The sequence below is a fragment of the Eutrigla gurnardus genome (genome assembly GCF_963514095.1).
Source record: "Eutrigla gurnardus genome assembly, chromosome: 16".
Lineage (NCBI taxonomy): Eukaryota > Metazoa > Chordata > Actinopteri > Perciformes > Triglidae > Eutrigla > Eutrigla gurnardus.
Window position 1 is genome coordinate 13,740,566 of NC_139927.1, and position 16,796 is coordinate 13,757,361.

Genomic DNA, 16,796 nt, shown 5'->3' on the forward strand with positions numbered 1-16,796 from the left:
TTGGCACGATGGACTAGCATCACAAATGGTTTGTTGGCCAAAATCGATCGCAAATGAATCTGTTTTTTTTGTTTACAGTTTGGTTCACTGAACTGAGTGAGTTGACCAGAGTCCTGCCTGAGGATAGAAATTTAGTGCTGGATGAAGCGGTGGATAAACTGATTCAACATCTGCAACAGCACCAATGCCTGTGTGCTATAGTGATTAGACTATATGGATGTGAAAAGTATCAATACGTGATATGCACCAGCACAACTGATGCATAGAAAATAGCATGACATATCTTATAACAAAGCAAATGTTTTTACAATTGTTTGAAATCTATGTCAATTCTACATTCTAGAAAAGTATTGTTGTCTGTTGTGTCTCAGTTGTGTTTAACACAAAATCCACCCAAACACAAGCTAAGGTGGCTCCAAAAATATGATTTTGGACTCTGCCTACTGATGACATCATTCTGAAGATGCAGTAGTCTTTGCAGAATTGGTGTCTTGGGACTGAGATGAATCGATGGCGGGAGGGGTGAGATACTAGTCCGGTGTGTGGGCGTTCATGAACTTGTTCTACTGCAATGCTACATCATTAAATAAATGTCTGGCCTGAGTGTCTGGGAGAGCTGTCATGGTTGCTTCCTGCTCCTAGTGCCAAGGTTATAATGCCAGTTTCCTGAATTTACAAAGTGCAGAGTAAAAATCAAATAAAAGTACTCATTATGCCGGCAATGCTGGTCTTTAAGGGATGGTATAAGTATATCGCACAGGATTATTTTAGCTAATGCAGTCTGTACATCATGTTTTAATGTGGTACATGACGAATTTAACTGTTGGCAGCTTAACCTTTAGCTCATGACCCCTGAAAATGAAGCCACGTCTAATTCAAACTCCTCATCAGATATGGGTTTTGAGTAGGTCCACATAGTTGTTATTTTTATGAAGATTGTTTTATTTGAATAACTTAAGAAGGCCTGGAGAGTAAAGTATCCTGCTATCCTGTAAATATTTTCTGTAGCATGAGGTATGTTGTTTTGTCTTCTTCCCTGTGCTGGGAATCATATGTTGAAGTTTATCTTGTGAAGATATAATTTTATCAGATCAGTGTTGGTTCTGCATGTGAAATCTTAGCCTGCAAGGTGAGGGGCAACTATAACAGTGGCATAAATATATTGCAGGAATAAAACGAAGGCTTTGAGTTAAAGTTGCATAAAATAGACACACTTAAATAAAACTCAAATATATATCTCAGTACATCACTTGATAAAATAAATAGAAGCTACTACCCCACTCCACACACCAATCCCTGCATCTATTACTTACAACCCACACACCAGCTCAGGTTAACCTCTGTCCAGTGTAATAATTGATGAGGGAAACGTGAAAAGAGAGGGCAGGTTATCAAACAATAAGCTCGGGAAGATAAAAACGAAGCCTCTTGAAATCTGTGCTTGATGCACGAGCTCAATTATAATGACGAGCGCTACAAAAATCCAAGTTTGACCGACTTTGCCATCTTTTTCCCGTGTTAAGTGTGGGGGTGGTGGTGCTGCTGGACAAACTGAATGACGGACAGGGAGAAAGAGAGAGGGCTCGCGCTCCCTCCCACCGCTCGCGCTGTGACTGCGCTCCGTCTTTCCCACATTCAAACATGGCGAAACTCTTTGCCATTATACCGCCACCGTCGCCCTTACCCTTCTCCACCTCATCACCACCACCCTCGTTATCTTCGCTATCATCATCACCACCATTATCACCGGTAGCGTGATGACCCGGGAGGATGGAGAAGCTGTCGGCGAGCCTGTCGGAGATCACTTGGAGCCCGTTGACGCTGCCGTTGGACGCGGTGGTCAGCAAGTTCCGTCTGCCCACTCTGGTCCGTCTGGCCCACGGTAAGAGACCACCTTCAACCAGGTGCCTCGGGCTCCAGCGCGACCGTTAAAAACTTTTTTCTGCAGTTGTGTTCTTTTGACAACTGTTAGCTAGCTAACTAACGCGCGTCAGTCGGTCTCATATAACCGGAGTCAAACTAACCGTCACAGTAATGATGATAAATGACGATAAATTTAGTTTTCTACACAGGAAAACAGAAACTTTAAAACTTCCATCGGGGGAAATGTGTTTTTTAATAGCATAACGACGCTGGGATGTAAGAACAAGTGTAGCAATTTACTGAGGAATCTCAACGGTGTCAAGATTAGCAGGGAAAAAAACACGCTTCCGGTCAAAACTTTCAAAATAAACATTTTCCCGTTGTGGAGAGGAAAGAACTTAAAGAAATGAATCAACATTTAATAATTACATACACGTAATCAGTACCTTAAAGCATACACAAGCATAATCTTGGTAAAACGTTCTATTAGCTAAACAACTGAGATTAAGCTATATTTAAAGGCAAACATGTCAGTGGGGATTATAGTTGTTATAGTTTACATATAAAGGTATAGTTTAAATGTTTACATAATAAGATTGAGTCTTTAAAGGAAATGTTGTCAAATAAGTCTTACTTGACTAAATTTATGTTTGTTGATGGTGTCTCACTAACGAGAGTTCGTTAGCCAACTTTGACATTATAACATGTTAATGGCTGATAAACTGGAACTCCACTATCCATGATTCCTGATAGATGTCTCCAATAAACTGCACATTGTGTTACCATGATATAATGCTGGGTATGTTTTATACCAAAGAGCAATTAATCAGATTAATCAATGAATCACTTCCTGACTTCATGTGAACACTTTTCACAAGTGGCAGACTACAGAAATCAATATCATCAAATCTTTGACTCTAAAATCTCAGCAGTTCTTTGTTCACTTTTTAATTTTGGCTCAGATTTGATTTAAATTCAAATCACATATTAGTCAAATGCTGTCAAATACAAAATTACTCCAATTAGACTCAAGATGGATCTTTTTGGTGTTTTTTCAGCATGGCATGGCTATCAAAAGAAATTTGTTATTGGTCATTTGGGTTTTTGTTCATCACTTGGAACATTTTGGACATAATTGTTTGATCAAAACATTGAACCACTATACCTTTTGGGGGGACAAAATATGGGATATATTGACAAGTTTTATTCAGTGGCCCAGCTGCCTGGACATATTTTGGTGCTCTTATTTTGAAACCAACGCCGCTTTATTTCCGTCATTATCTTGGTTAAATCTGGCTACTTTGACGCAGCTGCAGCATTTATTCTCGGACACTGACTTTTCTCATTCACACCAACCGGCTGACTCTCATAAGGAGTCTCCGAGTTGTTTTGGTTTACTATGTATTTGTTTCCTGTGTTGAACGCGATTCTTCACGTTCAAAACCAGATTTGGTGTCTGGTACTTTGGGAACGGTCGATGGGTGTCATGGCCAAAGTTGTTCCAGTCCAGCGAGGCCCGGAAAGCCACAAAGTGTCTGTTGTGCTGCTGAAGTGCTGCTCAATTCTTTTCATATGTAAATGCTGTAATCTGTCGTTGAATGTGGTGAATACTAACGAGCGGCGACGAGGAGGAAAACCTCCCCACTTTTCCGTCATGCGGACTAGGGCGCGCACCCGAGCCGCGGGTCCCCGACAATTGCGCACCGTGTTTTCTGGCGGCGCGCGTTTATTGGGGGTTGCAGAGAGACAGAGGGCACCTGTAGGTGTTCATTAACTGCACTAGTTGTCCCACAGATGTCTGCTTGTTTGCACAACCAGCCAACCCAGCTGGTGGTTGGTTATTTACAACAGGACATGATGTCAGCAGTTACATGTTGCTGATAATAGTTGTGTGCTGCTCTGTTGAAGGGGAGACAGACTTCTGTAATATTTTGCAATAAGTACCACTCTGAAAGCTCTAGGATGTGCCTGAAGTGAGTTCAAGAGTTTGGAGTGAAATGATATATTTAAAAAATAATGCATCCCCCAGCTATACACTGACTGTGTTAACTTGAATGTACACAAATACAACGTAATCAGATTAAAACTTTAGTCTGATGTAACTACAGTGGGGTATTCCCATAAGAAAAATTCTTGTCAAATCAGATTTTCTGAGAAAATTGAGTTAGATTAGGTAAATTGATATCATATCATGTCATATCATCACGATGTGATTAAATTTAAAGACAATAAATGATCATATTGAATTATTATTGCCCCGTCCTTTTGAGAAGTTATGTGATTTTGATCACATGACACCACAGCTTGTGTTAACCCGTATAGTTTGATAAACTTTCATTTAAGGGTACATACGTTTACTTTTTGGGTGAAATAATTCAACTGAAATAAAAATCAAACTCCCACATGCATGGTCTTCATTGCAAACACCCAAATTATTGTCTTAAGTTTCTATCAGAGAGACAAAATATATCAGGTGTTCACAATGGAGACACGTGTGCAGTTCATTTCTTTTCACTGACTTTTTACATCCTGCATCTTTTTATTAATTCTGATACTGTTACTCCATTGCCCTTGGGCAGCAGCTGAAGTCTCAAATCTATTTGAACATACAGCAAAACCCTAGGACATGTCTTCTCATCAGCCGTCCTTTGTTTGCAGGAACAGAAGATGTGCATCCATGTGATCGGTGTGCGAGTCTGTGAGTGGGAGCTGTGTGTGATGTGATGTGGGCACTGTGCTATCAGCAGAAATCAATGCTGTTGTGCTCTAGTGAAAGCTGGAGAGCTGTGTGTGTGTGGGGGGGGGGGGGGGGGGGGCTGGCTGTGTAATAGTGGGTTGCCAGTTGCATAGCAAGATCCTGATGAGTAGGTTAGAGGTGGTGAACTGTCACTGATAGTGGTAATTATGGCGTGTGTGTTTGTGTTTGAGTGTTTCAGTTTTTTCCACTGCTGAGCTTCGTAGTGTGACCTCAGAAATAAAAAAACCTGTTGTTTCATCAGCCCTCGGGCCGGTAGACTATTTGTTGATCCTAATCAATTTGTGTGTGCGTGTGTGTGATCCAGGTGAATGTGTGGAGGGGCTGTCGGAGGAGGATGTGGTGCTGTTACACTCCTGTCGTCAGTGGACCACAGTGACTGCCCACAGCTTAGAGGAGGGACACTACGTTATTGGACCCAAGATAGACATCCCTCTGCAATACCAGGGTGAGCGTGCGAACACACACACACACACACACACACACACACACACACACACACACACACACACACACACACACACACACACACACACACACACACACACACACACACACACAGCATTTCTACACAAGCATGAAATGTCTTTATTTATTGCCTTTATTTATTAGTACAGGCCACATCTCTCTAAATTGACCATTTCCTCTGAGAGGGGAATAAATGTCACAAACATTTTTGTCAAAAGGTCAACATTTTCCACTTAGTTTCCCATACAATAGACACAGTAGCATTAGATAATGGCAAGTGTGTCTGACGGGTTGACATATCCTTCCATGCTCTAAAGATGAAATACTATTCCCTTGTGAACCTAGTCGATAATAATTTGTCTTTTTCCAGCTCAAATAAAACAGGAACTCCTATTTACAGTACAAGCGGAACCGTCTCCTATTTTGGGTAGCTGATGATTCATCATGAACCTGACAGATAAACATTAAAAGGCCTAAACTTTAGAAGTGTGACATAACACTGAGGCAAAAAAGAAACTCCCAGACTCCCAGAAAGAAAGACGAGTCACATAATTGTCTTTAAATTGCACTTTGAACGTGATATTGTACGTTTGCATTGGAGGCCATGGCTTTAAACCCCCCCAGGGTTCACTGGAATCTGTCTTTGTAGAGTTTGCATGTTGATTCCGAGTTTAGTGTGACCTTCCTCTGGTTGCTTTTTCTCAAAAAGTGTCAGTTATTATTTATCTTGTTTCAGACTTTATCTTCAGTCTAAACTCAGCAGGCAAACTTTGTTCCTACAGAACATTACATTTATACGGGACGTATCCAACATACGCTGTAGATGTGACCTTCCCTGACTCCTGCTGTCCATTGACCTGTCCATTGTCGTCTTCCTTCTGAATGAGTCTAGTCAGTATGATCTCACCGGAGCTCAATCCCCACAATCCCATTGTTCAGACTGTCCGACCAGTCATATTATTCGCTGTGTAACTGGATCCTAATGCCTCCTCTTCATTGTTTCCTCCACCGAGGCAGTGCTGATGTCACCTCACACTGCTGCCGCCTCTCAGGCTCCGATTCGGATGAATGAAAGAACACTTGGGGGGGAGGGGAGGGGGTGTGTTGAGATCATTCTCAACTGGAAGTAAGACGTAAACATCTCAAAGTCCAAAATAAAAGGGCTGTCTAAGCATAACAGTCAGCTGCTACTGTAACTAGAATTTTCTCAGTGGGGGATTCCTGTGATTCAATATTACATTGTAATTGATAATTGTAGTGTCGTATTGATTTACCATAAAGAGAGGCACATTACCAGAGACATTTTGATAAGGAATGACCAAACTTGAAACGGCAGAAGCTTTGATGGGCTGTATGATATCTATTATGGGTCAAGATTCAAAAACACCAGCTGTGTCCCAATTCAGCGGCCGTATCCTTTTGGAAGCTGCATTTGAAGGCTGAATGTGTCGAATGCGACACGGTTGTCCCATTTTGAAGAGAAGAAATGCAGCCTTCTTTTCCCGGATTCGGAGGATCCAACTGATTTATCCTTCACAGCCCAAACCTATCCCAAGAATCATTGTTCACTGGTGATGATTGGAATTTAATCAATGTAGCAACGAGTGATGTTAGTGGATCAGCTGTGGAAACACACTCTCGCCTGATGTGCTGGTGGTGTTGAAGGTGAAGCACATCCTCCATCATAATATAAATTACAAAGAATAAAATATTATATATGGCTCCATTATAATCATATAACAATAGTTACCTCTTCTATGCTTTTTCTTGTCAACCGCAGCTGGTTGCTAAGTAACAGTCTGCAAAGGTGAAGCAAACAGGAAATAATCTGTAGACCAGACAGTCTCATTTCGGAGACTGCCTTGTTCGGCCTTCGTGGCCGTCTAAGGACCCGGCCAAGTTGGCCGACAAACCATTAAGGCGGCCAAAGGATGCAGCCGTTGAATTAGAACACAGTCACTGAATCCCACATTTCCCATAATGCAACTCAACCTGTTTTCCAGGTTTGCATAGCTCTCAAGAGCATTGTTTCCCAAACTTGTTTTTTTCTGGGGACCTTATTTTTGAAAATGACAAACCAAGGTGGCCCAATTCACAATAGGCCTTATCTATAAACCGTGAGAAGAGGGAATTTGTGTGAACGTCCCGGACCAGTTTTACTGCCATTTCCACGTCGCATTGTATTACCTTGAATAGATAAATTAGACATTTCAAAAGATATTTTGATGAGTTTGATGATTAACAACTTTCTTTTATGCATGCATTATAGAAAACATACACATGTTAAACGCTTTATAAATGAGAACATAACATTTCTGTGGAGTTAACAGTCGCTAGTTTCAGTATAACAAACATTCAACAAAAAAGGTTAAATAGCTGAGTAGTGACGAGGGGAATGAGCTTCATGTGCACAATTGGTGCCTTCCCAACACCAAAACTGCCAGGAAAAACTTTTTATATCTTGTATGTCTCAAACTTTTAATGTCCAGCTTTGAATATACAATCTCAGTTTCAGACTGGGAAAAGCCAATGACACCTGCACACTTTTTGGTCAACCTGTGTGTCTCTTTATCTATGACAGGTGAGCTGTTGTTGAATCACATGCCATGGCCGGTGATGAGCTAATGTCTGTGTGATGACTTCATACAGGAAGTCTAAATAAGCTTCGGAGGAGAGCAATGTAGGTTTCCCCCTGGGGACAGACAACAGGATGCTCCCTCCTTCTCATCCCCTCTCTCTGTCTGTATCCTCCACTTTACATCAGCAAGAGAGAGAGAGGCATGATGACTGAAGGGTAGAGGAGAGAAAAGATGAATGAATGGGAAGCAAGAGGCGCCTCAGCCACCCATGTAATGAGGAACTGGTGGCCAAAGCCTTACGTGCCGGGATTTAAAAGCCTCAGAGTGATTTCGTTTGAATTTCTTGGATGGAGTAATAGCTTCTTAATATGTTGTTACAATACTATTTCTTTCCAGGGATGGAGCTGTAGTTTTGTTCGATGTAGTGGTAAATCTGTTTCATTTTAATCTCTGTCTTAGTCTGTTGCTTTTCTCGGGAAGGGTGAGAATTGTTGTGTTGAATAGTAGCACTTGCCGGTATTGTTCGGTGGGTGGAAGCTCCTTATCCTGGGGGCTCTGTTTGAATTGGAAGGTTGGAGGACAGAGGAGAAAGAGGGGGAAAGCAAAGAAGGGAGGTGCTGGCGTGGAGGGTGGTGGATTTTGGTATTCTGCTCTGCCTCAACTTTCCCTCACACAAACACTTTGACTCTGAGAAAAGGGAGGATCCTTCGAGGGTTGTAGTAGTTAAATGCAATCCAATAAACTGGTAAATAGGAAGAAATGATTATTTGATTTTAAAAAGACTGATTTGGAGCCTATTTTAGAAGTCCTGAAATGATTCTTTATGACATCCAGCTAAAAAAAAAGAAGTACAGCTTGAAGAATCCAAACACGGTTACTGGAGTGTGAAAGCGTTACTGACGGAGAAGGGGATGAGCAAGGGAAAGAAAGGGTGAAAGTGTGTGAGTGTGTGTGTGAGTGTCTCCATGGTGATGTGTCTCTGCTCTGCGTGAGAATGGGGGTCCTTTATTGGTTGCCATGCCAACCCAGTCGGCTGTCGATTGGCAGAGAGCTGGTGCCAGGTCATAGGTCACGGAGGTGTCTTTGTATTCTCTTCATCCCAATGGCAGCGTCTGCTGCGGATGTGTTTGAAGTAACGCCGTAGGGAGTTAAAAAGAGAATAACAACTTTCCACTTCTTATTTTTCCTCCCTTCTTCCCATTCCTTCATGCCTTCCCTTTCCTTTACCCCTTTGCTTCATCTTCCTCTTTCCTCTGGCCTGCCATATTCGTCTTTCTTGCTTTCCTTCACTTCCTTTTCCATCCTCCGTCCATCTTCACACCTCCCTTCATACACCTCCTTCACTCTACTCTTCTCTTTCCCCTGCCCCCCTTCCATCCTCTCTGTAGGGAAGTTCAAGTTGTTGGATGAAGACCGAGACGTCAGGGATCCGGTCCAGTACTTTTCCAGTGTGGAGGAAGTTGCTGGAGTGTTCCCTGACCGGGTCTTCGTCATGGAGACGATCACTTTTAGTGTCAAGGTTGGAGTAACATGAAAATACCATACTTAAGAGTTTCTGTAATGCAATATCATGTCCACTCATCCACATTATTGTGTATGCTGCAGGTGGTGTCAGGGGAGTTCAGTGAGGACAGTGAGCCCTACAGCTTCACTCTGCAGGCTGGAGATGAGCTGTCACTCATGGGGAAGGCGGAGCTTCTGTGTGCCACGCCCTCTAAGGAAAAGACGGGACTGAGTGCACTCTTGAGACGCCTGGGAAAGACTCCGAGAAGTACGTATGGCCAAACTGTTGAGTACTACGTTTTATTCAGGCATATGAGAATGAGGAAAGAGGAATCAGTGACATACTGTGGCAGCACTAAGTCCATCCCTGCTTGAAAATTGTCTATTTTTGAAGTGATATGGATGAATTTGCTTGACGTGGATCGATTCAGTTCAAAGATTGAAACCATTCATATATATTGTGGTCACATTATACTTCCATCTCATTAGTCACTCCATCTCCCATTCACTTCTAAGCATGTTTCCTGTTTTCACTTGCAGCAGAAATGTTATTCAACTAGAAGCAGAAATGGACTGTATTTGGAAATTAACTTCAGCAGTTTAAAAAAGAAAAAGTAGCCATGCTTTAGATGTCACACTAACAAACTAAATCAGAACATCCATTTTCAGGGCTCAGTGCGAAGCGATATCATTGAACAAAACACTATGTGACCGTACGTTTGACCACTGGCTGATGCACCTTTCTGTCTCTGCCTTTCTCAGGTAAAACTCCGTGCCTGGTCTGTATGAACCATCGCACCAATCAGAGCGTCAGCCTACCCTTCGGTTGCCGTGGACGCTTTTGCACACGCTCCCCTTTGGAGCAAGGCATGCTGGGTGGGGAGCACACCGTGCGCAGCATCATCGAGAGGGTTCGCCTCCCCGTCAATGTATCCGTGCCTTCACGACCACCACGAAACCCCTACGACCGGCACGCGGTACGAGAGGGCCACCGCTACAAGCTGCTCAACATCGTTAGCAAGACGGTGGTGCTCTGCATGGTACTCCGCCGACAGGAGGTCTCCCCCTCCCACTTCCTGTTGCTGCGTTGCATGCCCCGGTTCAACGTGGCCGAGGCCTCCGTCCACACGGCGGCGCTGGAGAGCCTCCTGTTGCGACACGCGTTCGACCCAGATGCCTACTCTCGAGCAGTTAGAGAAACCCGGCCAGAGCTGGAGTGTATGACAGAGGAGTGTGTTAGCCCGCGGCGCTCTCGCATGTGTGTATCGGGTCAGGACTCCTTGGCACCGGCACTGCAGCACCTCTCCATGTGCGGGTATGGGGGTGGGGTTTCAGACAGCCTATCACAGCGTTGCAGGGACTCTCTTGGAGAGCGGCTGGGGGAGGGACCAGGTGAGGAGCGGGAGTATGTGACTCCTGAGTGGACTGAAGCTGAAATGAGGACCAGTGAGGAAATCCCTTACGAGGAACTCTGGACCAATCATAACGCAGAGGGCTTGGGGAAGGAGCCAAACCTCATCTCCTTTCATTCGTCTTCCTCATTGGACGGTTCTCTTGGTACTGTGGTGACAAGAGTGTCTACGCCGCCACCCGTACCTCCAAAATCTGATGCTGTGAGTTGCAGTCTTTCACCTCCTGTCCTTCTTTTCGACCTTCTGTATCTCATCCCTCTCATCTGTCCACAGCAGCATCCGGTTGTTAAAAGTCTGGATGCCTGGTTTGAATTATTCATACATTACGGCTTTTAAACCTCACTGGCCACGTTCACACACATATACACACACCGACTTCCCGGAAAGGCTGCCATGCACTAACATTAATACATGTGAATACATATCACCAATAATGTAAGCACATAAAGTACACGTGTGCTGTATGCTGAAATACAATCAGTCAATAAATAGCAAGTTCAGTCCTGTGGTCAAGATACTGATGAAGCCTTTGTTCTAAAGAATGACCAAATTAATGAATTACATTGAAAGATGACCACAAAGCAAGAGATATGTTGTATAAAGTTATTGTGATGACTTCCGGAGTCCTTTTATTGCCTTAGAGTTTCATTAAAATTTAGCTCTAGTATCTGTAGATGGCTGCTAGCGCCATCTCACATGTGTTACGGTGAGTCAGTGCCACTTAATCTGCATATATTTCAGGAACTAGTAGGGCAATTTTTTTCATTTGAATCTGTTCATTATTGTTCATGTAAATGCCAGAAAGAAAAGTTCCCAAAGACCAAGGTGGTATCTTGCATGCCTGTTTATAGATACAGTGCTATAAAATGAAACTGCAATGTGGATTACATTTTCAGGGAAACATACTTTCTTGTGCTTTGCTTTTACGCATTACAAGTACATTTCATGTGAGTCCGTGGAAGTCTCCGTGGGGAGGAGGTCAGGGCGTTGGATTGGTCTTTCACTGGACTCTTGCTGTTTATGTGCCATGTCAACCAAGTACTTTGTGTTGCTTAAACATCACCAAGAAGTTTTGAAGCATTCTTTTTTAATTTACAATGTTAACCACATGCTTCAGAAATATTTAAAAAATTTGACCATAATCCAGGATAAAATGTGAGTGCAGTTTAGTTGTATGGGAACATCATTTTATAAGAGACAGGGTTGCAGCTTAAAATAGCTTCAGTTCAAACCCCAAGATATTTTTCAATTATATAAAACTGAAAAACGTATCATTAATGTTAAAGTTAAAATTAGAATGCATCCCTTCCTGTACAACATTAATTTCCACTGTTGGAACCAGACATTAAGGATTTAGGACTGTACAGTTTTTCATAAACAACATCTGGTTGTGATATATCACATTTTTTTATTTATTGGTTGGATTCACGTGGCTACTCTTGTACTTCTTCTATTTTGTTATTATTTTTTAACATGTACATTCACGCTTATTTGTGCACTGAAAAAGTGGGAAGTATGTTCCTCAATAAGATAACTAGTACCGGTACAAAAACGGTTTTAAACCAGGAAATGGTGTGGCGTAACAAGGTTTTCCTAGGCGAACTGTTCTCATTTTGGAGTTATCAGGTTGTTCTCCAGCATAAGTGCTCTCACGTACATGGCATTTATATTTGTAAGGGGGAATTATCACACTTTGTTTTGTTGAATTAACTTTCTCTTTCAAAGTGATGGCATGTGGGTGTTAATGTCTGCTATGCAGCTGGATTATACCCTGCCACGCACAGCGTTCTTCATTCCCTGATATTTAGCCTGCCAAGACTGTGTGTGTGCGCATGAGTGTGTGTGTGTTAAGAGCTTGCTACTGTGTGTGAGGGAGGGTGGGAGTTTGTTTGAGGTGTAAAGGTCACCAAGTTGACATTTACCAAGCAGAACACTGAGACAAGCCAGGAGACACACTCCCACTGAGCCTCCTGAAAAGTCAAGTTTTAGGAGTTTACTTTAGTTGTAGCTCTCATATTCTTTGTGTGTGTGTGTGTGTGTGTGTGTGTAGGTGAGAGAGGAGTGTCGCTACTTGATCGCCCCACCGGTTCCCCCTCGTTGCTCTAAAGGAGGTTCTATCTCCAGTCCGGTCCCCAGCCCTCCCGTTCCACCTCGCTTCCCCAAAACGTCCACCTCCCCGAGACCCAACCTCTCCTTCTACTCCTCTGGACTCCAGGACAGGTAACTTGTGAATGTTTAGTTTTTACATGCAATAAACGTGTTTGGAATGATTAGTATAATTAATGCAGCCTTTTTTCTCAGTGACATGTTTTACTGTAGAAGCAAACTATGTTGTTCCTGCTCAAATTGAGTGAATGTAACCACCTAATCAAGGTTGACACCCAGCCTTTACTATCACTTAAACGAGTACTCCTCCGTGGATAATACTTTTATTGTATTTATACTGTTGAAATAATCTCCTGCTCTGTCCCAGCTGCTCGCCCTCTCCAGATACCTCCCTCTACTGTTATCCGTGTTCCTGGGCGGACTGCCCAGCCCCTAACCCTGCCAGTCCTGAGCCAGTCTCTGCCATCCCTGCAGACAACACAGCCAACCCTCAGCCAGCACAGGCCACCTGGGCTGAGCCATGGGTGGATTCCTTCGCCTCCTCCGGACCTCGACTGAGGCCGCCGCCTCCGCAGAGTCGGTTTGCTCCCTTCGGGGCCTTGAACCCCTTCAACCGCCAGTCCCCGTGCCCCTCACCTGAGCCCACTGCCAGTCCCACAACAGATGCGTTCAGAGGTGCAGAGGGCGGTGGGGTGTCCACAGGGGTCACTGAAGGCTCGTCTCCGCCCCCTGACCCCACCTGGCGGCCTCCTGCTGACCTGTCTGTGCTCTCATTGGAGGAGGTGTCCGCATGCCTGCGTTTCATCGGCCTGTCAGAGGCAGCGGTGGCCGTGTTTCAGAGAGAGCGAATCGACGGCAGCCTCCTGGTGCAGCTGACTGAGGACATCCTGTCACATGACTTCCACCTGAGCCGACTCCATGTCACCAAGATCACACAGTTCATACAGGGCTGGAGACCCAAGATCTAACACAAACACACACTGTCCTGATAATGTGCCTGTTGGCTCCTGAGCCATCCTGAATGTGCCTTCCACTGTGACCAACCGGCTGCTGAGCCCCACTGACTGAAGCTGAGACTTTGTGAAGGAAACCACGCCATCCAGTGGTCAAACTATAGAACTGACACTCTCATGCCCAGAGTCTCTGAAAGACTGACTGCATATTTCCTTTCCAATCACAGACTGGGACTAGTTTACTAACAAATGGCTACAACAGAGAGCTACATGGTGACAGTGTCCTGTTTCAATGCTTCTTTGAGGTAGATGGTCAATCACAATACATGTTCCTGCTTCGAGACAGCGAAAGGTTTTAAGCACAAAATTGGATTTGTACTGTGATCCCACTTAAAATCAGATACGAAGGGAAAACATGCCTTCATTCTACAAAATGCCTAATGTGAGTTTCTACAATATAAGGGGATTTACAGCCTCTATTGTTGACCAGTAGGACAATGTAACCACGCAGATGTAACACTGAACCTGTTCCTGACCCAAATCTCTTGCACAGCCTTCTTCATCTGTGAATTGAGCTTCAGTGGCCTGTAACTGGCAGAAATAACAATTCTTACAAGATAAGAAAGAGCTAGTTGTTTAAAAGTAAATGAAAAAAAAAAGAAAAATGTGAAAAGTCTGAAGCATCCAATAAAGTAATTATTAGCTTTCTTGTACTGATCAATGATTCACTGAACAATCTCTTAATGTACAGTATTCTGGATCAAGGCCATTTTGTGCTTTGGGACAGTGACATTTTTCTTAACATTCCCTTGAAGGGGAGCGTTATTCTGTCGGTAGTCGGATACACAGATATGTTGCTCAGAAATAGAGTTCTCAAAATGTACCTCAGATCATGTGTTCAGATATGCTTGATTTAGCCATGCATAGTAATAAATGATATTACACAAAGTCATATGTGCACAAAGCCATCTGTTGGTTCAAAGTTCATTACACACAAAACACACGGCTGCTTGATATAAAGCACATAGAAGAACTCATAAATCGAGTAAAAAAAGCGGATGGATCGATAATGATGATTTGTCATTACATCTTAAGCCGGGCTCACACCGGACCGAAAATCGGCGTCTTTGAGAGAGTCGGCGTCCGTGACATGAGTCTACTTGGTGTGGTCGCTCGAATCGGCCACGTCAGCGTTCATTTCAGCCGACTCAAATGTATAATCCGCCATTCGAGTCGGTCATTCTGATTGGTGGAGGCTAGCAGCTTGACTAGCGAATCAGTGAAGCCCGGAAGTGACGATGGTAAACAGACCAGATAAACAGTGGAATCGAAGAAGGTGTCGACACACTCTCTCAACGCATTGTTTTGGACAATTCCCGACAATTCCCGACACAAATTTGGATAAGCTCCTTGGGCTGCTCGCTGTTGTATCCACGGCTTCACCCACTTAGTGCGCCTAATAACTGTTCTTGTTCTTTTTCGCTTACGACTGTCCATAAGAATAAGTGCGAGAGCTGACAAGGCCAGTGTCTCCGTATCAACATCATCCAACATTTTAGATTTTTCCGTTCAGTGAGTAATCACAACTACAGTCTACAACCTCACTCTGCTGACAACAGTGACTGGTGAGGACAGCGTGCTCTGTGTTATGGTCTAGAGAGGACTGGCTACTTCCGGTTTTCGTGTTTTTTGGCCCACAATACAGATTAGCGCCGCCTGTTGTTTTGGAGACATTACATCTCGCGCAAGCGCGGAACGTATGGCGTCGGCTGTAATTCCGTAGGTGTGAACCGCCCATGTCGTTGTTCGAGTCGGCCATATTAAGTAGCCCGACTTCATTTACCGACGCGAGTCGGGCAGTTCTTCCGGTGTGGACTCGCCTTTATATGAACTCCTCCTAATCTGACCCCAGATAATTGAAGTGGGTATTAATTAAGCTGTATTCATTTATTGTGGCTGAATATACACACACACAATCTGAATCTCTCTACAACAAAATTGCCAGATGTTTGCCAGAGTGAACAAAAAATTGTCATGACTGACTGACTCCATACATCAGGAATTGGAGGAATAGTTTTCCTCCAGCTATGCGAATTAAATTGGCCTACTCTATGACTTCAACAGACCTATATCCAGTTTTAATAAGGCTAAAACCATCTCTTCATGCAGATACTGATAATATTATATAACCAGGGACTGTATCCTCTGAGGGTCACTTCAAGAAGCAAGATCACCAGGGTTAGCCAGATAAGTAAAAATGAAATTAATGTCGATTAACACACACACACACACACACACACACACACACACACACACACACACAGACACACACACACACACACACACACACACACACACACACACACACACACACACACACACACACACACACACACACACACACACACACACACACACACACACACACACACACACACACACACACACACACACACACACACTCCTCCTTGGTCTACTCCACCCACGTAACTGATGAACACTGTGATCATGTAACTGCAAGGCCGCTGTAAGAGAAGCAATGAAGAAATAAATAAGATAATACAAAATAAATAGAAACAAAATTACCTCTGAAAATCAGGTTATGTTCTTTGTTTTCCCTGTTGGTTGAGTCATGACAGCACGCAGACACAAGGCTGTGAGGGTCATTGCAGATAAGGCCGGATACAGCACCACGGTTATTGCATTGACAGAAAATGATAAAATAAAACAGCATCCCAGATCAGAGACATGGGCGGGGCGACGTGTAGCTGCAGCCACAACACTGTCAGCATGCACAAAGGACATTATATAAGAGTGCTCTCTTTTATAATGTCTTTTATAAGGTCCACGATTAATAAACTCTCAATCTAAAGTATTAGTATAAAGAAATACATCTTAAAAACATACAACCACTGAAACTACAAGATGAATCTGAAGCTTATGACAGATTTGCAAAGAGAAAAACAAATAAAGACAGAAGAACGTTAGAAACGTTTTTTTCATATCACAGAGTGTATATAAGATAAATTAACAAATGTATATTCATCTTTTAAAAAACGTTTTCCTTATCTTTGAAATATTTGATAATTTTAGGTTTTGTGGCCTCAAACCTGATATTCAAGAAAGATATGATTAAAACCATGTGAGAAGTTAAATG

At 43.3% G+C, this 16,796-nt stretch overlaps 1 protein-coding gene across 1 annotated transcript; it reads left to right on the plus strand.

Moving 5' to 3' along the window:
• Positions 1 to 1,618: 1,618 nt before the first annotated feature.
• On the plus strand, positions 1,619 to 14,574 carry gareml (GRB2 associated, regulator of MAPK1-like). Its single transcript, XM_084030056.1, has 7 exons — positions 1,619 to 1,882; positions 4,926 to 5,066; positions 9,054 to 9,184; positions 9,271 to 9,436; positions 9,931 to 10,781; positions 12,631 to 12,800; positions 13,054 to 14,574. Exons 1-7 carry the CDS (start codon positions 1,771 to 1,773, stop codon positions 13,652 to 13,654), a joined length of 2,172 nt encoding a protein of 723 aa, XP_083886182.1. The 5' UTR covers positions 1,619 to 1,770; the 3' UTR covers positions 13,655 to 14,574.
• The last annotated feature ends 2,222 nt before the right edge of the window (positions 14,575 to 16,796 follow it).